The sequence below is a fragment of the Pristiophorus japonicus genome, chromosome 15 (assembly GCF_044704955.1).
Source record: "Pristiophorus japonicus isolate sPriJap1 chromosome 15, sPriJap1.hap1, whole genome shotgun sequence".
Taxonomy (NCBI): Eukaryota; Metazoa; Chordata; class Chondrichthyes; family Pristiophoridae; genus Pristiophorus; species Pristiophorus japonicus.
Genome location: NC_091991.1, coordinates 133,748,112 through 133,775,000, shown reverse-complemented (window position 1 = coordinate 133,775,000; position 26,889 = coordinate 133,748,112). Strand labels below are relative to the sequence as shown.

Below are 26,889 nucleotides of genomic sequence, written 5' to 3'. Positions count from 1 at the left end.
GGTTAGCGTCCCAGTGTCAACATATCCATATTGTGTCCATCAAAGCAGAGGAGCTGATACTCGAGAGCCTAGCATACCATGTCAATCAGTTAACAGTATCTCTGTAGCCTGGAAGAAATAGCAATTGAAAATTAAGCATTTCCATAGAAGGGGACGTTAAATCAGAGAGACATTTATATCAGTATATGTTTCTAGCAGTAGGTTCTTGGCAGAGATCTTAATTGACTTGCCAAATGAAGGAAAAAACTAGTCAAAACAAATTTCCTGGCTTTTTAAACTCTGTTTAGGAAGAATAGGCAAATTGAATGCTGAGGGAGATGTATTTGAAACCTGCTGTTTGCATAGACTCAAAAGCTCCTTATCTGTGTATTTCTGTATAATTTCAAAACTTAACAAATATCTCATGCAACCAAGTGGCCCTATTAGGAACATAGGAACAGGGATAGTCTGTTCCACCATTCAGTTAGATCATGGCTGATCTGCACATCAACTCCATTTAGTCACTTTTGCTCTATACTGTATCACTTGATACCCTTGTCGTACAATAATTTAGCGATTTCAGTCTTGAAAATATCAATTAACCCAGCATCCACAGCCTTTTGGGATAGAGCGTTCCAGATTTCAACTACTTTGTGTGAAAAAAGTGCTTCCTGAATCTAGAGAGCTTTGGAAAATTATGACTAATGAACCTGCAATATCCCCCTTCCTCCCCTATTTCCCTGTCCTTTCTAAAGATCCTATAGCCTGGAGTATTTAGGTCCCAATCATGCCCAGGTTTTAGCCAGGTTTCTGTAATGGCTACTACATTAAATTCTTTAAACTGAATTTGTACTTCAAACTCATTTGTTCTATTTCTTATGCTACGTGCATCTGTGTACAAAACCCTTATTTGGGTAACTGTCCCCATCCTGCCTATATGTCCTGCGGGTCGCCTTCTCTCAATTTTTGACATACAGAGCTGAATTTTAATAGGGAGGGCAGGAGGTCTCCGAGGTGGTCAGGAAATCCGGGAGAACGGGTTTCCCACAGGCCCTGCCGAATTTAATGGCAGAACCTGATTAGCATGGCGAGGAACCGATTGAGAGGCTGGCTGGGTAGGCCTGTGGCACTAGGCCACAGAGAGGAGGGAGAGATCGCGTGGGGACGGGGGTGGTCAGCAAGAAAATCGGGGGGGGGGGGCGAAAAAATGATCGTGGGGGAGTCGAGTGGCGGTTTGGGGGGTTGGCAAGAACATCGGGGGATGAGAGGCAGCCGAAGGAGGGTCAGGGGTGGTCCGGGTAGTAGGGAGGGGGAGTCTGAAGGGATCGGGTGCCAGGAGCAGCATGATGGAATGGTGGGGGATGCTGTGGGGGGACGGGAGTCAGAGGCCTTTGGGAAGGGGGGCTGTGGGTGGACGGGGAGGGCTGGCGGGCAGAGGCCTGAGCGGGAGGGGAGGGGTCCCCAATTGTGGGTAGGGTGGGATCGGTAGGGACCCTGGATCCAGGAGATAAGTGTCCTGGAACCAGCAGTCCTCGCCTTGCATTAGCTGGTGAGTTTCACAAGGTATGCAAAATCCGACCAGCTAAAATTAAATACAAAATGCAGGTTAAAGCAGAGGCTTCCAGTCTCATAATATTTAAATAGACGGCCCATCTCCTGGCAACGGATTAGCTGTCCTACTCCCCCATCCCCATCCCACCTCCGTTAAAACTGGAAGTGGGTGGGTTCAGATTTTGTACACTTGGTAACTACCCATATGCCCCCAACCCACCCGATATTTAGGTTGAAGTTCCCCCCACAGTGTGGGTTTTCCCCTCCCGCACTCTTTCTAGTTTAAATCATTCCCCAGTGTCCTATTTACCCCTCCACCATGCACTTCCACCCACCGTGTCACGTGGCTCTTCGAAATTTCTACATGTCTGTAAAAAAAAAATTGCCATTGTTACGCCATATATTTATCTTTATTAACAATGGCAAGTTTTTTGAAAATGTTAATATAAAAATTGTAATGGGCTATCTAAATGATTATTTCATGTACTTCAAAGGTTATTTTTATGAATCACAGTTTGTCTTTAGAACTTTGCAACATTAAAACATCAGCTTTGTCTGTATACTTTCCTGTAACAAAGTTGTTTGTTGCAGCCTGTCTTTCGAGTGATGGGATTCTCCGTCACTGGCCGGGTTTTGGATAGGCCTCATGGACATGGAGTTCGTTATGCTACTGTTGCCCTAAGCAACCAGATCAAAGGTATGTAAAAGGTGTGAAGCATTGTAGTTTTTGTGCTGACAACATTGTTCCCGCTAAGCTGCGCACGTATGCAGACGCGAAGCAGTCGTGAATATACTGTGCCGGCCGCTCATAAACTGTTCCCTCTAAGATACTGTGCATCAAATTTAAAGGTGCCGCGCCCAAAAGATAAATTTAGAGGGAACACTGGCAGTGCTGTTTTATAGTGTGATGTACAAATGAACTGCTGTTGGAAGTATTACACTTACCAGAGTAGAAGATTTTCTGCCCCCGCTGAAATTCCCAATTCCTGGCCTGTTGACCCTCAAAGTCGATGGATAAATAAAGGCCATGGATTGCTGAAGTTAATTGATCAAACCAATATCAGGCTTTTCTGCTTATTCATTTCAGTGAAATTTTGTGCAAATACAACTTCATTTTCTCAGGTTCTAAATTTCACTTGTGTGAATAATGCTGTGCTAGGCATTTGTGCCATATGTTTCTGATGCACAAATGCCAAAGGGCAGTATAAAACTGCAGACACAGGCACACATCAGCATATTGAGATCACCTCCAAGGGATTTTGATTTACTTTGCATTGGCTGTGTTATAACTGCAGATAGTGTAAAGTTTACTTTTTGACTTTAAAAAAACTATTCTTAACAGTCCTCTGTACAGCCACTTAATTTTTAAGAAAACAGCTGGATGAGAAGAGCTAATGGACAATTACTAAAATGCTCACTCGACATGTAAGCTTTGAGTACACATGCACAAAGTTCTATCTTTCCTACTCCAAAGTAATACAAACAGTATAATTACATTTCCCTGTTTGTATTTCTGCTAAAATGCAATCAGCAGTGCACTAATTGGTGCTGTATAACTGCAGTATTGGGCTGCTGGAGAGCAGTCTTTTGTAAATTGCTATCTTCCTAGAAAATTTAAATTCAAATATGTGCAATTCAGCAGAAATGCATTCAGCAGTTACTGATGAAGACTAATGATTCCCTGTGACCCTGCTTGTCTGCTGACATGAACAGTAGCTAATACGGTTTGGTTAAACAACAGTAGCGAATTGAATGAAAATAACTCATTTTGCTACTTGTGTTGACTGATGCATTCATTGCGGTACTGCTTGAATACAGTCTGAGCTCACAGCAGAGCATTTCAGATCACTTAATGATGTGTGCAAGCAATATCATAATTTAAATTTGTACAGAGATGATAAGGAGCATATTGCAAAAGAACAAGTTTAAAATTGCGCAAGTGTGTCAGAACAAGGAAAACAGTTGCCTCCATCCAGCCACAGATACAGTGAAGGTTGTTGGCTATAGATAATCCAATTTTCCACAATTTGTTCTTGGAGGCCTAGTTGTATAATTTTTCTAGTTTTTTGTACCCAGTTAACAAGCACTGCCAGTACAGTTATAGCATGCATAGATGCAGAGTTGAGATCTTTCTGTGCTACGTAAATAATGTCTTATATACGAATATTAGAAAAGCACTGCCAACTCCAACAGTGCGCCATTTCTATTTATCATTCGATGTGTCCTCTCAGTGAGTGGGAATGCCGACCTAGTACTGAATTATGTGGTCAAAAACTTCACACCTGTAGAAATGTGTAGATGTGCTTGTGAATTATCCACCTGACCAAAAGTTAAAATCATTTGTTTTGAAGCTATTTATGCATGAAATGATGTCCTATGAATTGTCTGAATGCTGCTTGTTAACTAGTTGGAAGATAGACCAGAAATTGTCAAATCATTTCTAAGTAGTTCGCAGTCTATTGGTAGTTCTATAAATTGTCATGGGAGAGATTGCTGTGAAATATATGGTTTATGTATGCAGCACTGTTTGAATCTGACGAGAGTGAGCTGGAGTCCAAATGACGCTACCCCAAGTATTTTGTTACAATTGCAGTGGTGAAGCCCAGTATAATGGCAAGTCTGGTGTGTGCCACTGTCGGTTTAAATTGCCGGCGGGGTTTACAACAAATTTCCTATACCAGCAGGATTAGTGTGACTGATTTTATACCATGGTGCGATAAATAGTGAAATAAGGCTGACAGAGTGTCATTTTGGGAAGAAACCTACATGTAATATGCTAATCAACTTACAGAGACTCTCTTGGTTCTATTGCTTTCATATTTTTCTGTTTTTTTTCCCCTTTCATTTTTGTTTAGTAACCACAAAGGCTGATGGCTCATTTAGACTTGAAAACATGACAGCAGGCACATATACTATTAATACACAGAAGGAGCACATTTTCTTTGAACCAGTTACTGTGAAGATTGCTCCTAACACACCTCAACTGGCTGATATCGTGGCCACAAGGTAGGAGCATGTAGACGACAAATATATGGATTCATTTTCAACTGGCCTTCCCTCTTCTGTTGTAGCTCTTTCAAAACCCTAGTTTTAACAAAACAATGTATTGCTTCTCCATTGCTCCACAGCTTTAGTGTCTGTGGGCAAGTAACAGTCAAACGTTTCCCTGAAGGATTAAAACAGATCGTCAAGTATAAATTAGCCATGGTTGTCCAAAGTAAGGATAAGGCTTCACCAACTACAACAGAGACGGATTCTCGCGGATTATTCTGTTTCCAAGCTAGAGCAGGAACCTATAACATTCAGGTAAAGTTAATACTGTACAATATTTGGTATGTTCTGTGTTTAACTGAAGATATTTATTTATTTGAGAGGAGTGTCAGCTCAATTTTAGGGGATTTTTTTGCTTTCTAAACTTCGGAACCCTATTTATTGACATTAATTCAGTTCTTCATTTCATTTGCAATTCTAGACATATTTAGAGTCTTGAACAAGCAATCAGCCCAATCTTTAAAGAAAAATATGTTGACTAGTTTATAAGAAAATTCACATCAGATGTTAAAATCAATAATTGTGTTATGTTTAAATTTAAAGCTGCCTGCTACATTGTTAAATACAATAACCTAAAGATCACCTCCATACGACCTGCATAAGCCTGTAGTTTTGTCTCCTTTATTGGCGTGTTTTCCAAACACGTGTGGTAAACTTGCATAGTACTGAAAGCCTTCCAGTACCACGATGAAGCAGCCATTCTTCAAGTCTAAGCCTAGGTGGTGAATGCTGGCAAGCCATTTGTTGTGGAGATGTCATGAGGGAGCTTTACCCTCTCCTCCCCTGCTGTCCACACACACACGTACTTTCCAGCAGGCATGGTAGGATAGAAATCAGGAGCAGGAACCCTCACTGATTTTACTCTCCCTAGTTCAGGCACACTGGCTAATTATAATACCCTGATTACCACTCCACTGCAATAAGCTAACTCGGCACATGTTGTGAATTGAAACTGGGATCTCCATGGGTTCGATATGGGGCTGTTCCTTTACAAATCTGGCCATCAGAAGACCTCGGATTCTTGACAAAATAACTACAATTCAATTGAATAACTAGAAATTACATTTTAGTTTTAGCTCTTTGTATTTTGTTTTCCTCCCCCTTAGATTACATGTTGCACTTTAACTTCTGCATGCTGAAGTCACAAGTACCTGAGGAATTTCAAAAACACTAAGATCTAGAGTTTATAGAAATAGTGTTGTTGACGAGTGAAGAGTCGCCCGTGCAAAGTGTTTAACATAGTAGATTGGCATTGTTTTAACTGATTTTAAATTCCATAGGTTATGGTCAGTGAAACAGAAGCAAAAGCAGGACTTGCACTGAAACCAAAGTTTCAAACTGTCACAGTAATAAATGCACCCATTATGGACCTATCCTTCACGCAGTTTATGGCCTCTGTGTCTGGGAAAGTGCTCTGTTTGGGTAAGTGGGTGTTTGGTGAGTGAGCGTGTTTATTGAATAAGTCTTGCATGATTAAAGTGTATTTTTTTGATGAGCAGAGCTTCCACATGTAATTAGAACCACTCTTGCCCTTGTATTCAGACCTACAGTAATTGTTCCTTTCATTGAGGTACAGATTCCAGTCTTTAATGTTCCCTCCCTTCTCGCACACCTATAGAATGCAATTACCCAAAGTTTGCATCAAAAGCAATGATAAATTTGAAATGGGGATCAATTTCACTATTCGTATCTAGGAAAGACTCAAAATCATGAATCGCTCTTGCTCTATGTATTAGAATGCAAGTGGCAATAAGAGTCTTCCCGTACTTGTTTTTGGATCCCTATGGAACTCAAAAATGATGTGGCTTATTTGAAACTGCCAATTTCTGTTCTCCTAAATTTATTGCTGATAAAATTAAATTTTACCTTAAACATAGATGCTGCCCTCTGAGAACTGTTCAGTCCCACTTTTTTGTGAGGTGAATCTGATTCATTAACTTGATGCGAATTCGATGCTGGATATGTTTACTTACTGAGATTGACTGGAAACTTTTGATGGTGGGTTCTCTTATGAAATTGATTGATATTATCTTCATTAAACAAATCTGAATTAGAGGGACAGAGAAAATTCTGTTTAGATTTAACGTCATTGGGCAAACAGTGCTACCATACTAAAAGCATCTTTATAATGTCTAGTTCCTAACAGTGGCAGCTTTTGGCCACTTCGGATGCTTTAATCTTTGCCTTTCTTCTTTAATGGTCTGTTACCATCCGTAATCGTGACCATCTTCAAAAAAGGGGACAACCCCGAATGCGGTAGCTACAGAGGAATCTCCCTGCTGTTGGCCACTGGAAAAGTCATTGCAAGAATCCTCCTCAATCGTCTTCTCCCTGTGGCTGAACAGCTCCTCCGAGAATCACAATGTGGATTCCGACCACCAAGGGGTACAACGAACATGATCTTCACTGTGTGACAGCTATAAGAGAAATGCAGGGAACAGCATCAAACCTTGTACATGGCCGCCTTTAACCTCACAAGGGCCATTGGCACTGTCAACCATGAAGGACAATGGAGCACCCTTCTCCGTTTCGGCTGCCCCCGACAGTTTGTCATCATCCTCTGCCTGTTCCACGATGACATGCAAGCCGTGATCCTGACCAACAGATCCACCACAGACCCGATCCACGTCCGGACCGGGGTCAAGCAGGGCTGCGTCAGCGCATCAACTTTCTTCTCGATCTTTCTTGCTGCAGTGCTTCATCTCACTCTCAACAAGCTCCTCGCTGGAGTGGAGTTAAACTATAGAATCAATGGGAACCTGTTCAACCGTCGCCGCATCCAGGCTAGATCCAAGGTTGTCTCATCCTCTGTCATCGAACTACAGTATGCAGATGACGCTTGCGTCTGCGCACATTCAGAGGCTGAACTCCAAGCCATCGTCAACACCTTCACGGAGGCATACGAAAACATGGACCTTACACTAAACATCCGTAAGACAAAGGCCCTCCACCAACCTGACCCCGCCACAAAGCACTGCCCCACGGTCATCAAAATCCACGGTGTGGCCTTGGACAACGTGGACCATTTTCCATAGCTCGGGAGTCTACTATCAGCAAGGGCAGACATCGATGATGAAGTCCAACACCGCCTCCATTGTGCCAGTGCAGCTGTCAGTCGCCTGAGGAAGAGAGTGTTTGAAAACCAGGACCTCAAATCTGGCACCAAGCTTATGGTCTACAGAGCAGTAGTGATACTCGCCCTCCAATATGGCTCAGAGATGTAGACTATAAACAGCAAACATCTCAAAGCGCTGGAGATGTACCACCAGCACTGCCTCCGCAAGATCCTGCAAATGCACTGGGAGGATAAATGCACCAATGTCAGGCCAACATCCACAGCATTGAAGCACTGACCACGCTCTACCAGCTCCATTGGGTGGGCCACATCGTCCGCATGCCCGACACGAGACTCCCAAAGCAAGCGCTCTAACTTGGAGCTCCGACACGGCAAGCGAGCCCCAGGTAGGCAGAGGAAACGTTTGAAGGACACCCTCAAAGTCTCCTTGATAAAGTGCAATATCCCCACCAGTACCTGGAAATCCTTGGGCCAAGACCGCCCTAAGTAAAGGAAGAGCATCCGGGAGGGTGCTGAGCACCTTGAGTCTCGTCGCCGAGAGCACGCAGAAATCAAGCGCAGACAGCGGAAGGAGCATGCGGCAAACCAGGCTCCCCACCCACCCTTTCCTTCAACCACTGTCTGTCCCACCTGTGACAGAGACTAATTCCCGCATTGGATGTACAGTCACCTGAGAACTTAGTTTTAGAGTGGAAATAAGTCTTCCTTGATTTCAAGGAACTGCCTATGATGAAAATTGAATTCCCAAATTTTGAATTTGAAAGTACATAGGGAAAAAAGCTCTTTTGTCTCTGTTCAGTCATGCTCTCTTTTCTATTCATGAGGCTGTGATGAAGAGCTTATGGAAAGAGTCACTAAGTTGTGTGACTTGTTGCTCTGGTGGAGAAAATACAACAATTTGCATTCGTGTGAAGTAGTGAATTCTCAAACATGTTGTAAAGTAATGCTGCTGGCAACATAGCAATGATTCAGAAACATCAAAAATTTGCCCAAAAATACATTTTCAGAAATGACCCAAATCACAACTGTTCATCTCTAATGTGCCTTACTACCTCTCGATAACACGAGGATGTTTCGTAGAGATCATTTAATCCTTTGAGGATGAGAAAATATTCTCTAATTTCACCATTTTGCTACATGGCAGTAAGATTCTAAACGAGGGTAGCCTGGTATTGTGAAACAGGAGCCCAGCAAGCAGTGCAAATGCCTACATTTACATATTTCTTTTTTAAATATGCAGTTTTATTTTACTTGTTTTTTTTTAAGGATTTCTGAGAGTAAATAAGTGATTCCTGATTTTGTACTTCAAAAAAGAATTGCAATTTTCTCAGTTGCCGCATACAGTCACACATGATACAGTACTGGCATAGTGTGCAGAGTACATGATACAGAGTAATGGATGATGAGCTTATATAGAGTCTTACAGATATCCTTGGGATCTCGGTCTGATAAATTATAGTTCAGTTCTGCTCCAGATTCTGTTGTGGGACCTTTGTGTCTGGATTTGGGTTTAATCTTTGTGAATCTTATTTAATGGTCTGTTGTGCTTTTCGAATGGATTAACTGGATATTCAACATTAGATGTGAACAAAAAACAATTTATGCTTTGTGATTTTTTAAAATTGAGTTAGTCTCTGTTTTTCATTAAGATTCTTGCGGTGATCTCACTGTGACCCTTCAACCTTTGAGTCGTCATGGCGACAAACAAAGCGTGCACCTCTCAGGAAGTGTTGACTCCGTGCTATTCACTTTTAATGATATTTTGCCTGGTAAATACAAAGGTAAGAATTTTGTGCATGATGTGCATTTATTTCTTTACGGGTGTTAATAAGCACCTAATTCCATCAAGGGAATAGGATTGCCAATGCTGTGAATTTTTTGCAGTGAACATTGTCCATGAAGAATGGTGCTGGAAAAACCGATCATTTGAGCTGGAGGTTGTGGATCAAGATTTGACTGGCATAGAGTTCAAACAGACAGGTTACATGCTCCGATGCTCTCTCTCGCATGCAATAACATTGGTAAGAGAAACTTAATGCATTGAATGGTCTTAATTATCAATACTTGTGTCTGCTCTTCATTGAGCTTTACAGTGTAAATGCTGTTATATTTATAATGGCTTTCTGCACAGTTACTTCCTGTAATCATGTAAATTCCATCTTTCTGATTTATCATGATTGTAGAACATGTCCTACTCACTCTCAGCATCAGTGTGATAATGGCAGCTTAGTGATGTTGGTCATCCTTGGCTATTCTCTTCCATTCTATGCTTGATTGTATTACAACAGAATTGTATTGCTTTCTCCTTTAAACTGACCTTGTTTCAGTTAAAATCCAAATGTCTTGAATAAAGCTTTGAATATTTGTATTTTAGAAAGACAAATAGATTAAGACCAGGCTTGTTTTTGTTATAGTATCTCGATGCTAATTTATCAGTTAGTAAATGCTTCTTTTCCTTTGTACCTCATTAAAACAGGTTAATTGGAAAAACAAAACCGCAAAGCAGTGAGAGATGTTTTCATAAATTTCATGCTTATATAGTTAATATATTCATTGAGAGTATGTATGAACTGATTAAAATATATAAGAATGTCACTTCAGAAGCATTGTGTTAGCTGGATTTTGCCTTAGTTGTAGCACAGTGCGGTATTAGAGACAGCACATCAAATTATCTTTCATCATATGCTTAAGGTTGCTCTTCGTTCTGTCTGCCTTTCAGGAATTTTATCAAGATGGAAGTGGCCCAGAGAATGTTGGTGTATATAACCTCACGAAAGGAGTGAACAGATTTTGTCTCTCTAAACCAGGTATGAAATCTTGGTGAAGTTTGTGTGGTTAGTCCTTGGCTCAGAACTCAAAATACACCTTTCAAATCTTTTCTCCACCCCTATTGCTGCATTATTGCAACATTTATACTGAAACCATTACAACAGCAATAGGCATTTGAATTACCCCTTTTACATAGAAAAATGTTCCAAGGTACTTAGAATCATAGAAATTTACAGCATGGAAGGAGGCCATTTTGGCCCATCATGTCCGCGCTGGCCAACCAAGAGCTATCCAGCCTAATCCCACCTTCCAGCTCTCTTGGTCCGTAGCCCTGTAGGTTACGGTACTTCAAGTGCACATCCAAGTATTTTTAAAATGTGGTGAGGGTTTCTGCTCTACCACCTTTTCAGGCAGTGAGTTCCAGACCCCCACCACCCTCTGGGTGAAGAAATTTCCTCTCATATCTCCTCTAAACCTCTCCCCAATTACTTTAAATCCATGTCCCCTGGTTGTTGACCCCTCTGTCAAGGGAAACCGGTCCTTCCTATCCACTCTATCCAAGTCCCTCAATTTTATACATCTCACTCGGTCTCCTCTGTTCCAAAGAAAACAGACCCAGCATCTCCAACCTTTCCTCATAGCCAAAATTCTCCAGTCCAGGCAACATTCTTGTAAATCTCCTCTGCACCCTTTCCAGTGCAATCACATCTTCCCTGTAATGTGTGACCAGAACTGCACACAGTCCTCCAGCTGCAGCCTAACCAGTGTTTTATACAGTTCAAGCATAGCCTCATTGCTCTTGTATTCCATATCTCGACTTATAAAGGCAAGTATTCCATATGCCTTCTTAACCACCTTCTCTCCCTGGCCTGCTACCTTCAGGTTTCTGTGAACCTGTACTCCAAGGTCCTTTCAGTGTCGTACCATTTAATGTGCATTCCCTTGCCTTGTTAGACCTCCCCAAGTGCATTAGCTCACACTTATCTGGATTGAATTCCATTTGCTACTGTTTTGTCCATTTGACTAACACATTGATATGTTCCTGCAGTCCGCAGTTTTCCTCTACATTATCAACCACATAGCTTATTTTAGTGTCATCTTCAAAATCATACCTCCAACATGCAAGTCCAAGTCATTGATATATACCACAAAAAGCAAGGGATCAGCACTGAGCCCTGCGGAACCCCACTGGATACAGCTTTCCATTCACAAAAACACCCATCAACCGTTACCCTTTGCGTCCTGCCTCTGAGCCAATTTTGGATCCAACTTGCCCTGGATCCCATGGGCTTTTACTTTCGTGACCAATCTGCCATGTGGAATATCAAAAGCATTGCTAAAATCCATATACACTACATCATACGCACTGCCCTCATCAACCCTCCAGGTTACCTCCTCAAAAAATTCAATCAAGTTAGTCAGACATGACCTTCCCATAACAAATCCATGCTGACTGTTGTTAATTAATCCATGTCTTTCCAAATGAAGATTTATCCTATCCCTCGGGATTTTTTCCAATAATTTTCCCACCACTGAGGTTAGGCTGACTGGCCTGTAATTACTTGGTCTATCCCTTTCTCCCTTTTTAAACAAAGGTATAACATAAGCAGTCATCCAGTTCTCTGGCACCACACCTGTAGCCAGAGAGGATTGGAAAATGATGGTCAGAGCCTCTGCTATTTCCTCTTTTGCTTCACTTAACAGCCTGGGATACATTGCATCTGGGCCTAGGGATTTATCCACTTTCAAAGCTGCTAAGCCCCTTGATACTTCCTCTCTCACTATGTTTATCTTGTCTAATATTTCACACTCCCCCTCCATCATTGCAAAGTCTGCATCGCCCCTCTCATTTGTGAAAACAGATGCAAAGTATTCATTAAGAACCATTCCCACATCTTCTGGCTCCACACACAAATTTCCTTTATGGTCTCTAGTTATCCCCTTGCTCTTAATGTATTTATAAAACATCTTTGTGTTTTCCCTGATTTTACTTGCCAACATTCTTTCATGCGCTCTCTTTGCTGATATCTCTTTTAATTGCACCCCTACACTTCTTACATTTCTCTAGAGTTTCTGCAGTATTGAGTTCTCTGTATCTGTCGTAAGCTTTCCTTTTATTCTTTATCTTACCCTGTATGTTTCTTGACATCCAGGCGGCTCTAGATTTGTTAGCCCCACTCTTTTTTTAAGGGAACATACTTGTTCTGTATTCTCAGGATCTCCTCCTTGAATGCCTCCCACTGCTCTGACACTGATTTACCATCAAGTAGCCATTTCCAGTCCACTTTGGCCAAATCCCATTTCAGCTCAGCAAAATTGGCTTTACCCCAATTGAGAACTCTTTTTCCTGGTCCACCTTTGTCCTTCTCCATAACTACCCTAAATCTTACTGAATTATGATCACTAGCACCAAATTATTCTCCCATTGATATCCCTTCCACCTGCCCCTCTTAATTTCCCCAAACCAAGTCCAGAACCACCCCTTCCCTTGTTGGGCTTGTTACGTACTGGCCAAAGAAGTTCTCCTGAATGCATTTTAGGAATTCCGCACCCTCTGTACCATTCACACAACTTTTTTCCCAGTTAATATTAGGGTAGTTGAAATCCCCCACTATTACAGCTCTATAGTTTTTGCACTTCACAGCAATTTGCCCACATATTTGTTCTTCTATCTCCCTCTGATTGTTTGGGGGTCTATAGTACACTCCCAGTAGTGTGATTGCCCCTTTTTTGTTCTTCAGTTCAACCCATATGGCCTCGTTTGATGACCCCTTTAACATATCATCCCTTCTCACAGTTGTAATTGTTTATTTAATTAATACTGTGACCCCCCACCAAAACCCCTTTTTTGCTCGCTCTCTATCCCGTCTGAAAACCCTGTAACCAGGAATGTTGAGCTGCCATACCTGCCCTTCTTTCAGCCATGTCTTAGTAATAACTATAATATCGTACTTCACAGAGGATAAGGAAAACACATTGAGGGATCGTTAGGAGAGGCCACCAAAGCTTGGTTAAAGTGATTCGTTTTGAGAAGGCTTCAAAGGTGGGAAGCACAGAATTCTGAGGAGAATGTAGAACCAAAATGGTTGAAGGCCGTCCCACCAATAGTGGAGTAGAGGGGGTGGGGAGAGAGACACAAGAGGCCAGAGTCCAAGCACTGGAGAGCATGGAAAGTGATGTAAGCGATTTGTAGAGGGGGATAAGAATTTTAAATTGGATGAATTTAGGAGCAGGAGCCAATGTAGGTCAGAGAGGAGGGGGTGATGTGAGAGCAGAGCTTAGCATGGATCAGGACATGGGCATCAGAGTATTGGATAATTGGAGTGGGAGGTAAATGTTGGGAGGCTGCAAGGACATCATTAAAGAGACTGAGTCTTGAAATTAAGGCATGGTTAAGGGCTTCAGCATTAGTGCGAGTAAGGTAAGGATGACGGAAATGTTGTAGAGATCACAATGAGTGGTGTTGGTAATGGATGGTATATGGGATTTGAAGCTCAGCAGTGTATAAACACAATGCTGAGGTAGTGTACAGTCTAAGTGAGCAACCTGGAGGAGAGGGATGGGGTCTGTGGTATGGTGTTTTTGGTGGGGGCTGAAAATGATGACTTTGGTTTTCCCAGTGTTGAATTGGAGGAAATTTAGACTCATTCACAACAGTCAAACAAGCAGTCTGTCTGCACTGACGTGGTTGAGGGACGTGAATGGTAGTTTGCAGCACAGGAAGCATTCATATGGAAGCTGATGCATGTGGGGATTAGCTTGTTGAAGAACAGCATATAGATGAGGGAGAGGAGGGGGCTAAAGATGAATTCTTAGGAAACTCCAAAGTTGGCTATATAGGGCCAGAGAAGTAATTGCTGGAGACTCGCTCGCTTTGTTGTGACAGGTAGGAGAGGAACCACACAAAGCCAATGCCATAGAGATGGACCATGAAGAAGATTGTGTTGTGTAGTAGATCTTGCAAAATGCTGTTGCTAATAAGTCATAATTGGAAACAAATTTAAAAGCTGAGTACAGTAATATAAGCATTATCTCATGGTATCGAAGTTATGGCATTACTTGTAATTCACAAAACACAAAATATGAAAAATTGCTTTGTCTTATTAAAAGAATATGTTGGTGTTTTTATTTTTGAGCTTTGATGTGCAATGACTTCTTTTCACTTCTGTTTATATTTTATTCTGGGCAAATTACTTCTATTGTAATCCTTTGATTGCAATACAAATTTGTTCCAGCTCATTTCTTACAGCTGATTGGCGTACATGCACATTTCTTAGAAGGGCGAAGGCAAACAAATCGAATCACTCAATGTGCTTTCTAAAAATCACAATTTATCTGCCATTTCTATCTCTGAATTTCAGTTCTCCAAGGCTCAAAATAAGGTTTCTAACACAGCATAAAAAATAACCTATTTCAAATAACATGATTCAATTTAGATGTGCAATTGTTTTTTTGAGTACCTTTTTATTAATGTTTTTATTTGACGGCTACAGCCTGTCAAAAAACCAGGCTTGGAGTTGATATTCTTCTCCGAGCTATCATTCACTCAGTCAGCTGACTGAAGTTACATTTACACCTGTACTGTATTTACCAAGAAAGCCACAGTCTATAATGTAGGAATCTCACAGTATACGTCTATGCAACTGGAGGTGTGTCTTTCCTCAGCATATAGAAGTATTTATGTTTATTTTTCCCAAACAATTTGAAAATAAATGGGAAAGTAATTTTAGAAATAACTTGCATTTATATAGTGCCTTTCATGATTGCAGGATGTCCCAAAATGTTTTATAGCCAATGAAGTACTTTGAAATGTAGCCACTGTTATAATGTAGGTAAATACAGCAGCCAATTTGCACACAGCAAGGTTCCACAATTTTCAATGAGACAATGGCCAGATAATCTGTTTTTAATTATGTTGGTTGAGTGATAAAAGTTGGCAGGATACTGGAAGAACACTCCTGCTCCTCTATGAATAGTGGCATGGAATCTTTTATGTCCAGACTGGGCCTCGGTTTAACATCTCATCTGAAAGCCGAAACCTCCAACAATGCAGCACTCTGTCTGTACTGCACTAAATTTTACAAGCTTTGTTGAGGTAAAATTTCACAAGAGAAGTATTCAAAATGCTTTGTTTAACTTCAGGGCTCCAGGAGAAATGTAGAGGAGAGTGATTAGCTCATGCTTTATTTTGTTTATGCAGCATTTCTCCCCACATCCACACGTGTGGAAAGAGCATAAAACATGGACTTTTGAATGTTTTAGAAGGTAATTGTTGAAAAAAACTATGTTTTATGGGTTATTTATGTATGCAATTTCTTTATTAAAGCAGCCAATAAACACCAATGTACTTACTGAGAACCAACCTTCAGGACAATCTCTTACAAGCTTCTTTCCTGCATTCCTAATTTCTGTCAAACCCCAGGAACCCATCCCTTCATGTGCAACAAACCTTCAGGCCCTCCAGTCTAGTTCAGCCAAATCCCAAGACCTTTCCTCCCAACACCCTACTCCGTGCTGCTATGTGCAAGACATTTATCTCCAGTTTGGTATTTATTCGGTCACGGTTAATCGTTCACCCTGATAATACATTAGATGTTACAACCCTGTTGTTTATAAAATAGCGTGCCCTTTAACTCACTGTGAGGAATGGGAGAGCCTCTAATTTAAAAAATATATATTTGTTTCTGTCATCAGGTGTTTATAAAGTGACTCCTCGTTCCTGCCATCAATTTGAACATGAGTTCTACATCTATGACACGTAAGCATTTAAGCCTCTTTATTTCTTATGCAAAATCAAATCATTAATGAGCTGTTGCATTAAATCTCAAGAATGTCATTCTATTTATTTATCAGAGCGGCACCCACCATTCTAACCTTGACAGCGACCCGACATCATGCACTTGGTGCTATTGTGACAGATAAATTGATGGATGTCACAGTTACCATCAGGTAAGAGCAACCAACGTCAAGTCTTGTCAAGCTATATGCTGTACTAACTCTTGCATTAGAAAATTAATTTTTTTACATTGGAAAGAGTAATAATGAATATTTTACACCATGTCGGTTATGAGACTTCTCATTACATTGCAGTTATACATAGCTAAATGTGCAATCTTTTCCCATATCTGGCCAATTTGTATGTACCTCAGATCTATAAACATATTGAAACTGTACATAAACATCGAATAATTAAAATAAATGAAACTTTAAAGGAAGAATGTTCAGGATATAGTCAGTACAGAAGCTCAAAAGGGGAGAGTAGAATTGGCATTTTATATGGACTTGGCATTTAGACATTTTTGGTGTGTTTGAGCTGAGAATTTGCATTGTTGCTGGGTCAAAATTCTGGAATTCTCTACCTAACAGCATTGTGTGAGTATCTTCACCACAAGGACTACAGCAGTACAATCGCCTTCACAAGGGCAATTAAGGATGGGCAATAAATGCTGGCCTTGTCAGCGACACCCACATGCTGAGATTGAATATATTTTTTAAAATTCCACAGCAATTGATACGGTAATTCTGAATTGCAAATATCTAATCCATAGGTTTATCAGTGAAATACCAGAAAGGAAATTCTCTCTTCTGTGATTCACGTTTTTCACCTCAATATCATCATGCTTTAGTGGTATTCCAATCAGTGCAGTGAGTGACTGTGGCTTCTTTTTAAAAATGCATATGTTTAGAAATAAAAACAAGATGCTGGAAATACACAGCCGGTTATAAAGCGTCCATAAAGAAAAAAGACAGGTTATGATGTTTCTGATGTGTAACCTTTACCAGACTAATGGCTAAGAGATGCTTAGAGTTATGTCTGTGCTTGTCTGCATGACTACTAACTAAATTATTAAGCAGGCATAATGTAGTTATAAAGAGCCTTCAAAAATGAAGACATCTTGGCAGAATTTTAGGCAGCAAACCTTACCATGCTTTGAAGATTTTGCTGTAGTTTCAGTGATGTGAAGCTTGGAAGCCCATGGAGCACATGTGCCTTTTTGCAGGAGTCCAGTACAAGCTCTGTTGGAAAGCACTAAGCCTTTGTACTATTTCCACTGTGGATAGCACCGCTGAGGAAAAATGTTACCCGATGTGCGCAATTTCCACTGATCATATATTAACTTTGATATCCTAGAAGCTAGTTTCATTAAGCAAGGTGAATAGCTACCAGGACTTGTACTGTGTGTAAAGTTTTTGCTGAGCAGGAGTTTTTGAATCATCAATTTTAGTTTCATGTGGGTTAATTTTTATGATTTACAAACTGCTTTGGAATATTAGAATTGGAAATTAGCATTTCAAAAATGCATTCACAGATAAGTAATATATTTGAGTTGGTGGCGATTGCTAATGCACATTGTATAGTTCCATTAACAAGAAGTAGTCAGCCTACCTTGTTGAAGCAGTAGACCAAAAATGTGTCTGTCAGTGGTGCAGCAAGTGTGGGTGAAGGGTATCAACCCCTCCTTGAGTCACCATGCTCCTCAAGGCTTCTCCGACCCGATTCTCCAAACACTGACATTAATTTTAATCAGGAGCATGTCTGACTGCTGGTGTTGTGCCACTTACTCTACCTGATGGTGAAGGAAGCTACCACATGATCTTGCAGTCAACATGCACTCTGTTAACAGGTCTTAATATACAGGTATTAATATACATAGATGACCTGGAAGAGGGGACAGAGTGTAGTGTAACAAAATTTGCAGATGACACAAAGATTAGTGGGAAAGCGGGTTGTGTAGAGGACACAGAGAGGCTGCAAAGAGATTTAGATAGGTTAAGCGAATGGGCTAAGGTTTGGCAGATGGAATACAATGTCGGAAAGTGTGAGGTCATCCATCTTGGGAAAAGAAACAGGAAAAAGGGAATATTATTTGAATGGGGAGAAATTACAACATGCTGCGGTGCAGAGGGACCTGGGGGTCCTTGTGCATGAATCTCAAAAAGTTAGTTTGCAGGTGCAGCAGGTAATCAGGAAGGCGAATAGAATGTTGGCCTTCATTGCGAGAGGGATGGAGTACAAAAGCAGGGAGGTCCTTCTGCAACTGTATAGAGTATTGGTGAGGCCGCACCTGGAGTACTGCGTGCAGTTTTGGTCACCTTACTTAAGGAAGGATATACTAGCTTCGGAGGGGGTACAAAGACGATTCACGAGGCTGACTCCGGAGATGAGGGGGTTACCTTGTGATGATAGATTGAGTAGACTGGGGTCTTTACTCGTTGGAGTTCAGAAGGATGAGGGGTGATCTTATAGAAACATTTAAAATAATGAAAGGGATAGACAAGATAGAGGCAGAGAGGTTGTTTCCACTGGTCAGGGAGACTAGAACTAGGGGGCACAGCCTCAAAATACGGGGGAGCCAATTTAAAACTGAGTTGAGAAGGAATTTCTTCTCCCAGAGGGTTGTGAATCTGTGGAATTCTCTGCCCAAGGAAGCAGTTGAGGCTAGCTCATTGAATGTATTCAAGTCACAGATAGATAGATTTTTAACCAATAAGGGAATTAAGGGTTATGGGGAGCGGGCGGGTAAGTGGAGCTGAGTCCTCGGCCAGATCAGCCATGATCTTGTTGAATGGCGGAGCAGGCTCGAGGGGCTAGATGGCCTACTCCTGTTCCTAATTCTTATGTTCTTTTGTCTTTTAATTCAGACTAATTTTAAGTTGTGCAAACGAGCACTGCGTGCACATCTTGACTGTAAGACCAGCTGTTTACTGTACTAGTTTGTAACATCCTTCAGTCAAATGGGCAGAGACGGGGTGAAGCTCTATCCACTTGACTGGAGGCATTCCTCACATGTGCTCCTGATTAAAGTTTAAGTGCTGGTGAGTGGGGAAGTCTTTGGGAGTATCAAAACCTCTGGAGATATTAATCAGTGAACCCAGAGTTATGGTATGCTGGGGCTCAGTAAACGTGGCGCTGCTTTGACATCATTTTAATTGCTGATATTTTCTATTTACTTCATTGTGCTTCTTCCTTCCCTTCCCTAGGTCTTCTATTGATAGTGAACCTGCTTTAGTCTTAGGACCTCTGAAGTCACTTCAGGAACAGCGACAGGGACAGCAGCTGGCAGAAATAGAGGCGCGTAGACTAGAGCGTGAAAAGAAGGGCCAAAAGGAAGTGGAGAGAGAGCCTCCTGCCCAGGAAATTGTGGAGGAGCTTGAGGGACCTTTTGTTTATGAATTTTCATACTGGGCAAGGTAGGGCTACATGGTAATTAATGATCCACGATTGCTGAAGAGAAGCAGTGTAAATGTATAAGCATGTTATTTCGTATTTTTTTGTAGATTAGCTACAGCTATTTAAAGCACTAGAAAAGAGAAAAGGTGTTATATTTGATGTTTTATAATTGAAAATGTGAAATTGAGCAAGAAAGTCACCTGATTACTGTCTCCCTTTTAAGAATAGTGACTTGCAATGACTTAGGGATCCTTTTTACAGTACATGTTGCAGACATTAATTCTTCCCACGCCACTAAAAATGGGATGCTTTATGTTATGCTGTGATTCATGAGCACCATTTTGTCACTTTATTAAGAAAAACATCTTTTCAGATTTTAACCAAATCCCTTAGATGTCTTCCATTCATTAGACTCAACTCTATTAAGGTGCCTGTAAGAAACAGTCTATAAAGTAAAACGCGTTTTTGGGTTTTCTCCAGAATTGGAAAATTACCTTTTTGCTTATGGATTGCTTTCAAAACAAGAGAGCTAATAATGACAGCATGTCTATAAATATTCTCTGCTTGATCAAAGGCTTGTTTGCTGCAGGAGCTTCAAAACATTTGTCACATTCACCAAATTTGATGAGGGATTTTCTCATTACTTTCTTGGCTCCTTAGTCCTGCTGTACAATGCATTTTAATTGTTTTGTAAAACAAATTTAAATTTTTTCAATAAAGTTATGTTTGATATAGTCTATATGGTTAGAAAGGAGGCTATCTTTTTGATTAGTGTCTCAATGGTAAGGAACATACATGAAAATCTGATTTTATAGACTATTTTGCTATAATGTTGCAAAAAGTGTTGATGGTGGGAGTTAGGTTTGTGAATACGTCTCTATATCCTCTCCACATTTCTATGTCCTGTAGAGGGGATTTGTTTTGGCACTATTCCTCTTTGTCCCAGAGTCGCAATGCTGATTCCGCCCACTAAGGAGCACAATGGACATGATCTTCACCACGCGGCGGATACAAGAGAAATGCAGTGAGCAGCACCAACCCCTGTACATGGCTGCCTTCGACCTCACAAAAGCCTTCGACACTGTCCACCGTGAGCGATTATGGAGCATCCTCCTCAGATTTGGCTGCCCTCAAAAGTTTGTCACCATTTTCTGCCTGCTGCAAGCGGTGATCCTGACGAACGGATCCACCACAGACCCAATCCACGTTCGGACTAGGGTCAAGCAAGGCTGTGTCATTACACCAACCCTCTTCTCGATCTTCCTTGCTGCAGTGCTCCATCTCACCCTGGCAAGCTTCCCGCTGGAGTGGAGCTAAATTAAAGGACAAACGTGAATCTGTTCAACCTCCGCCGCCTCCAGGCCAGATCCAAGGTCGTCCCATCCTCTATCATCGAACCACAGTACGCAGACGATGCCTGCGCCTGCGCACACTTGGAGGCCGAACTCCAAGCCATTGTCAACACCTTCACCGAGGCGTACGAGAGCAGGGGCATTACACTAAACATCCGTAAGACAAAGGTCTTCTACCAACCTGCCCTCGCCATACAACACTATCTCCCGGTTATCAAAATCCACGACGAGGCCTTGGACAACGTGGACCATTTTCCATACCTCGGGAGCATACTGTCAACAAGGGCAGACATCGACGATGAGGTTCAATACTCCTTTAGTGTGCCAGTGCAACCTTCGATCACCTGAGGAAGAGCGTGTTTGAATACTAGGACCTCACACCCGGCACCAAGCTCATGGTCTACAGAGCAATAGTGATACCCGCCCTCCTATATGGCTTAGAGACATGGACTACGTACAGCAGGTACCTCAAAACACTGGAGAAGTACCAGCAATGCTGCCTCCTCAAGATCCTGCAAATCCATTGGCAGGATAGGCGCACCAACGTCTGCGTCCTCGCTCAGGCCAATATCCCCAGCGTTGAAGCACTGACCACACTCGATCAGCTCCGCTGGACGGGCCACATTGCCCGCTTGCCTGACATGAGACTCCCAAAACAAGCACTCTACTCGGAGCTCCAACACAGCAAGCAAGCCCCAGGTGGGCAGAGGAAACACTTCAAGGATATCCCCAAAGCCTCCTTGAAAAAATGTAACATCCTCACTGACACCTGGGAATCCCTGGCGCAGGACCGCCCAACATGTAGGAAAAGCATCTGGGAAGGCACTGAACACCTCGACTCACTTCGCAGAGAACAAGCTGAAGCCAAGCGTTGACAGTGGAAGGAACATGTGGCAACCCAGGCATCCCACCCACCTGTTCCTTCAACCACCGTTTTCCCCAACTGTGACAGAGAATGTAGGTTCCGCATTGGACTCTTCAGTCACCTGAGAACTCATATTTTTAATATGGAAGCAAGTCATCCTCGATTCCGGGGGACTGCCTATGATGATGATTCCTCTTTGTACTGTTGAACACTAATCCTCTTGATTAACCTGGTTAGAAATGCATTTAAACCAGATTTTGATCATGTTTAGCTTTTACTTTTAAAAATTTGTGTCTCATTATATTTTCTCTGCAGTGTTTTAATTTTCTAAAATTAATTTTACTATTCTCACTTGTTTAGCAGCTAAGTTTTACAGTACTAAATATCACCCGAGTTTCCATGCTTAATCCACATTATTTTAGATGTATAGATGCTTTTGATAGATGGGTTTTTGTTAGCCATACTTATCCTGATCATATTGTTTTGCCTTCTCTGGTAGAGCTGGAGAAAAGATTGCAGTCACACCCTCATCAAAGGAACTTCTCTTCTACCCTCCATCAGTGGAGGCTATCATTACTGGAGGTAACTTTTTACTTAGCTTGAAGACTTAAACACTACAGATCAAAAGATTGTGCGGTTTTTAATGTTTTAAACTCATTTACTTCACTCAATAATTTTGAATGCTCATGTTAATTACTAAAGGCATGTTAATCATTCGGTTCCTGCAGTGTTGTGAATATGATCGCCATTTTCCAGTCTCAGGATGTAAAAAAAGCTCTGCATAGCCCAACATTTTTGCCAATCCCAAGAATTGATTTAAAAAATCTGCTGGGAGCCTGGCATATTTAGCAGCAGAATGAATTTACATGTCTGCGCTCAAAATTTGGAATTGTAAGCCTTCATTGCTGATATTTGTCAGTTCTGAGATCAGCTGCTAAGTTGAATATAGTGCTTTAAATGTGCTCCATCACTTTAGAGAGGTGAGGGGGTGGAGTAAGCGAAACTGCTGGAAAAGCATCATCCTTTACCTTTAGAGAAATCTGTGGGCCAGATCACCTGCCCCCTCCCAAACTGACAGAGGAAGGCAACATTAAGGGTAATGAACAGGACATTTATAATTTCAATAACCAGAGATAAAAATGAAACCTATAAGTTATGAACATTACAAAGATATGTATCTGACGACTAGAATAAATCAGCAGTCATTTTTGGGAAATTCTCTTTTGAATTGGAATGAATTAAAGTCAGCATATACAACAGCATCTCTAAATGACAGGCAGCATAATATAATTCTAGTTTGCTGTCAAAGCTTTTTATCTTCATTGGCTGTGTAGGTGCACATCAGGTTTAAATCAGTATGCCTGTTAATTTGCATCCAACTAGAAACAGATTTTGCTGTTCTGATTTAGTATTTATCTAACATGCAGGGAGCAGCTCTTTTCAAAACTCCAAGACTGCAAATTTCAAATGTAATAAACCAGCAAAAAAAATATGAATGCAAATGGACTTGAGATGCCTTGAGTTCGAGGGCTGGGTTGCCAAGGTTCATGGGCTGGAAATGACTCTCGCATGCATTAGTTTGGACAGTCCTGTTCTAGTTAATTTCATGCAACTTTTTGAATAAGTTTCATCATTATAATGGTATTTTGAATAATGGCTCGTGTAGTATTTTAGACAAAATTCAAGGCACATAAAGTTCTAGTAAGGAAAAATGCTCACTTTTTAAATGCTGATGGGACAAGAAATATTACCTGAAGCAATGGATTTATTTTAGTTCAGTGGAAGGATTAGAAGTAATTGATTAGAAAGTTAAGATTTGTATTAACCTAAAGCTCAGGGCCTTTATGTTACACTTGTAATTTTTAAGTAAGGACAATTTTTTTTATTGAAACACTTCCCCAGAGCAACGGTTGGTAAAATTAGAGGATAAGTCAAGATTAGTCACATAACTTCCCTGGGGTGATACGGACAGCATCGGTCACATTTGGGAGGAAACTTTACTTTTCAGTCAAGTCTATGACTGCAATAATTTTGTACATCAGATAAATCACAGTTGCAACTGGTAATGTGTGTGCAAAAGTTATTGCTGGGATGCCTTGTTTATGTAAGTTGCTCTGTTAAGTATACTCCTGTGAGACTTTTCTTCCTACAATTTATGCAATTAAAAAAATTCCCAGGCCTTTCAGCTTTATTATCAGCACAGAACTACTTCATGTATTAATGATCAGCTATTGTAATCATTTTCTGCATTAGAATTAAATTTGCATACTGCATGTATATTGGAAACATTAAATAGAAATGTTTCAGGATGAAGCATAGAAAGATATTTGATACATTCCAAGTATGTTCAGTTCATGCTGTTAATGGAATCATTTTGACCCGACTAATTGTGTTTACTGTTTTATATAATTCCTATCTGCATGTAGTACTTGACTCTGACTTGATTAATTCTCAGAATTATTAATGGGGCTGCTGTAATAATATGGTGACCTGAATTGTTTCGACTTTTCTAGAAATATCTTGTAACTTTTGGTTCGATGTGCAGCGTATTTAATTATCTAAATGAGGAAACTAATTGGGTACTTGGCTTCTTTAACAAAAACTACACACTACATTCAACCATCAGAGTGTGAAAAAATAGTTTTTTTTTGTATAAACTTGGTAAATATGTTTGTTTGCAGTTTGTCACGGTGTTTTTGAATTGTCTTTGCACAACAGAGTGCAAAGCATTTTATATTAAGCATTTTAACTGTCTTGCTGCCACATTAAAGGATACCATTTTGTTGCAGATAGTTGTCCAGGAAGGCTAATCGAGATTCAGGGAAAAGCCGGGCTATTTCTAGAGGGATTGATACACCCAGCATTGGAGGGTGTTGAGATTATCATCAACGAGAAAACCTCCACACCATTGATCACTGTGTTCACTAACGAGGAGGGGTCCTACAGGTAAGCAAAAAAATTTGATGGACGTTTCAATATGGTAATTTAATAAAGTTGGAGTTCACTTGATCTCTGGTGCTGCCGTAAAATAGAAGATTTTTTTGCTCCATCTCATTTGGTAATATCCCATGGTTCAGTTTTCTGTGAGAATTTGGTGGGTTTGTGAAGAAAATTGAGTTGTACCTACTTCTGATCCAGCCCGGAAACAGTTACTAAGGCCGGAATTTTCCATGGTGGTTGCAGGCACGATCGGGGTCGGGTGGGACAGTTGTTATTCCCCGCTGTCATCTCGCCCCCATGCGTTTTTCCCCCAGGAGTGCTTGTCATCGCGGAGCCAACCCGATCAGCTGCAACAGGCGACCCAATTGAGATGATTAACAGCTAGTTGTCAGATCCTTAATGGGCTTTTAAAACTTAAAGAAATTTAATTGCACAGCCACGGAGTTCCCGCAGCTCAGGAAGCACGTCTGTCAACCTGAGGAGGGAGTTGCATGGCCATTGCTCCAGCTGTTTACTTGACAGCATCAAATGTACAGCAAAAGCCCCCACCTGACAGATGATCATTTTCCTCAGGCAGGAGCTGTTACCCAGTCCATTCCCAGCACATATTCTGCAGGCTGCAAGTGTTTCCAGCAAAGTCTCCATCCAGTCTCACCTCATTGGAATAACTCTCTCACCATTGACAGAATGCTTCTGTCATCTGTACTTCACCTGCTATCTGGTTCATGAACATGGGTGCTGTTTATACTGTCTCACCTTGGTCCTCAGAATCGGACCACAATGAGCCCCAACAACAGGCACACCGGCAACACCAACAACAGCACCAACCTTCTCCGCAGTCACCTGATGCACAGGACAGAGGCATCAGCGCCTGAGCACATTGCTGCCTGGGAGGCCAGGGAGGGCCTCATCATGGCCAGATTTAGTTAACTTTACACTGTACACCCATATGGCTGCCACATGATGCGCCAGGTTGGCACCACACCAACACCATAAAGCATCCCTACTATGATTAAGCCATTCCTTTCACACTCATCACCATTGCGAGGGCTACCATTATGTCTCACCATTCACTGCAACTCACTCAGCCACTTCCGAAGGTGCACACTAACCTGTCCAAGACCGGAAAGTGCTGAAAATAAAGATTTTTATGTTTGACAGCACATTAATAGAAACTTTACATAAACATTGGATAAAACATCCAAGTAACTACCCTTGCGTGTTGTTAATTGATATGATTGCAATAGGATGAGGGCGAGTGTGAGGGATGGCGAATCAGATGGTGATGTGATAATGAAGATAGAGAGAAGGATGGGTGGAGTTGAAAGGTATGTTGGTGTGAGTAAGGATGTGCAGGAGTCAGGTGGGGAAGGCAGAGTGAAGGGGATGTGATGAGAGGCACAGCAGGATGAAGGTGAATGTGGCTTTGTTCTAACGTTTCCTGATCTAATGAGATCATTGAAACGTTTGTGGCACTGCACCCAGGTCCTTCTGACCACATCCCTGCTTGTGACCTCCTCTGCAATCTGCAACCAGGCTGTTTTGGTCTCTTGGTGAGGTCTGTTGGAAGGGAACAGGACTTCCCTGCATGCTCTGATTCCCTCCACAAGCACATGGAGGGAGTCATCGGAGAGCCTGGGTGCAGCCCTCAGCCTCTCAGGGTGGTCAGGAGCAATGTGGGACCCTTTGAAAACTGCTAATGGTGAAAGTAAGGAAATGGCAGCCATGTTCAATAATTACTTTGCATCAGTATTTACAGTTGAGGAAGAGGATAGCTTGCCAGACATCCCAAGGGAATTAATTATGAATCAGGGATGGGGACTCACCAAAATTAATGTAAGCAAAATAACAATAATGAAGAAAATAATGGCACCAAAGAATGACAAATCCCCAGGGCCAGATGGTTTCCATCCCAGGGTTTTAAAGGAAGTAGGTGAGAACATTGCAGATGCCCTAACTATAATCTTCCAAAGTTCTCTCAATCCAGGAACCATTCCTTTACACTGGAAAATTGTGCATATCACTTCGCTATTTAAGAAAGGTGAGAGAACTAAACCAGGAAATTATAGACCAGTTAGCGTAGCATCTCTTCTCGGGAAGTTACTAGAGGATGGGGTGACCAAGCAGCTGATTT

At 41.4% G+C, this 26,889-nt stretch overlaps 1 protein-coding gene across 1 annotated transcript in view; it reads left to right on the top strand.

Moving 5' to 3' along the window:
* The window catches only part of nomo (nodal modulator), a 78,412-nt gene that overhangs the window by 30,465 nt on the left and 21,058 nt on the right, over nucleotides 1–26,889 (top strand). The window contains exons 10-21 of the mRNA XM_070900938.1: nucleotides 2,122–2,227; nucleotides 4,386–4,536; nucleotides 4,659–4,836; nucleotides 5,862–6,003; nucleotides 9,307–9,438; nucleotides 9,542–9,678; nucleotides 10,377–10,464; nucleotides 16,121–16,184; nucleotides 16,280–16,375; nucleotides 19,409–19,618; nucleotides 22,315–22,397; nucleotides 24,605–24,761. Coding sequence (XP_070757039.1) covers nucleotides 2,122–2,227; nucleotides 4,386–4,536; nucleotides 4,659–4,836; nucleotides 5,862–6,003; nucleotides 9,307–9,438; nucleotides 9,542–9,678; nucleotides 10,377–10,464; nucleotides 16,121–16,184; nucleotides 16,280–16,375; nucleotides 19,409–19,618; nucleotides 22,315–22,397; nucleotides 24,605–24,761 — 1,544 coding nt within the window. The remainder of the gene's footprint in view (nucleotides 1–2,121; nucleotides 2,228–4,385; nucleotides 4,537–4,658; nucleotides 4,837–5,861; nucleotides 6,004–9,306; nucleotides 9,439–9,541; nucleotides 9,679–10,376; nucleotides 10,465–16,120; nucleotides 16,185–16,279; nucleotides 16,376–19,408; nucleotides 19,619–22,314; nucleotides 22,398–24,604; nucleotides 24,762–26,889) is intronic.